A 1,473-nucleotide genomic window follows, 5' to 3' on the forward strand; every position below is an offset into this window, starting at 1 on the left:
ATTAACACCTCATGATCGTTATAATGTTGTACGGAATGAAAAGGTTTGTTTGAATTGTCTTAGTCACAAACACACTGTCAAGTCTTGCACATCCAAAGATAATTGTAGTAAATGTTCCAAGCAACACCATTCATTATTGCACTTTGGTAATACAAATACATTTAGTATTTCTTCCCAGAAGAACAACAATACTGCAACAGAGAAACCAGCTTCTCAAAACGCCAATGCTCAAGAAAAAAGTCATGTCCTCTGTTCAACCTCCAGTTCACCAGGAATGCATACGGTATTATTATCCACTGTAAAGGTAAATGTTAAAGATGTTGATGGTAATTATAAAACGGGCAGATTTATTTTGGACAGTGGTTCCCAAAGTAACTTTATATCATCTGAATTTTGCAAGGAATTGGGATTTAAACCTGTTAAATCTTTGTTCAAGAAAAAAGTCATGTCCTCTGTTCAACCTCCAGTTCACCAGGAATGCATACGGTATTATTATCCACCGTAAAGGTAAATGTTAAAGATGTTGATGGTAATTATAAAATGGGCAGATTTATTTTGGACAGTGGTTCCCAAAGTAACTTTATATCATCTGAATTTTGCAAGGAATTGGGATTTAAACCTGTTAAATCTGACAATGTTGTTGTTGCTGGTTTAGGTACCACTACCAACCAGGTACTTGGAAAAATTGATAATTTGACAATTAACTCTCTACATTCAAAAAATAGCTATAATGTAGAGGTTTTAGTTGTTGAAAACATTACGGATAATTTACCTACTACCAATATTTGCCTCAACCAGGTGCAGCTGTTTAAAGACCTACCATTGGCAGACAACTCATTTGCAGTACCCGGCAAAATTCAAGGATTGATTGGTGGTGCGCTTTATCCTTATCTCTTGTTACCTGGAACCCGTAAGACCTCTTCTAATGGACCGATTGCATTGAATACCACCCTGGGTTACATAATTACAGGTAAGGCCAATCATTGCTCAGAGACCTCATCTCAAAAAACATTTTGTGGTTTTATAAAAAATCAGACCTCTTTGGAAACATTAGTTCAAAAGTTTTGGGAAAATGAGGATATCAAATCTACATCTCCCATATTCAGTAAAGAAGAGTCAGAAGTTGAAGCCCATTTCAACAAAACTCACTATTTTGATACCCAAGAGAATAGATATGTGGTTAGAATTCCTTTCAAAGAAAACCCAGATCAACTAGGTGTATCCTATCAAACAGCTTATAATAGATTCTTGAGCCTAGAGAGAAAATTATTCGAGCATATTTCACTAACTTTCAGTATCAGCTCCTATGGTATAATGTCTTAGCTGAAGCTGCCAAGGGCTGCACAGAAGAGCTCAGCAGACCGCTCTGAAAAGATTTTAGCAGACCGCTCTGAAAACTTTAGGAGTAACCGTACAGAAAATCTTGACTGACCACAGATCGAGTATGGCTGAATCATAATCAAGAGTTATTAC

The 1,473-nt window shown here is 36.4% G+C and overlaps 1 protein-coding gene across 1 annotated transcript; it reads left to right on the top strand.

The window, feature by feature from the left end:
• The first annotated feature begins 6 nt into the window (after positions 1-6).
• LOC113473016 lies at positions 7-1,323 on the top strand. Its single transcript, XM_026832783.1, has 2 exons — positions 7-304; positions 799-1,323. The coding sequence occupies exons 1-2, from the start codon at positions 275-277 to the stop codon at positions 1,321-1,323; spliced, it is 555 nt and encodes a 184-aa protein (XP_026688584.1). The 5' UTR covers positions 7-274.
• Positions 1,324-1,473: the final 150 nt, after the last annotated feature.

This window comes from Diaphorina citri, unplaced genomic scaffold (assembly GCF_000475195.1).
Source record: "Diaphorina citri unplaced genomic scaffold, Diaci psyllid genome assembly version 1.1 scaffold12490, whole genome shotgun sequence".
In the NCBI taxonomy this organism is placed as follows: domain Eukaryota; kingdom Metazoa; phylum Arthropoda; class Insecta; order Hemiptera; family Psyllidae; genus Diaphorina; species Diaphorina citri.

What these genes read in the sequence shown, in the direction of transcription:
- LOC113473016 (XM_026832783.1), top strand. Translation starts at nt 275, where the DNA reads ATGCATACGGTATTATTATCCACTGTAAAG. An exon ending in TATTATTATCCACTGTAAAG is followed by an intron (nt 305 to 798) that starts GTAAATGTTAAA and finishes TGCCTCAACCAG; the next exon opens with GTGCAGCTGTTTAAAGACCT.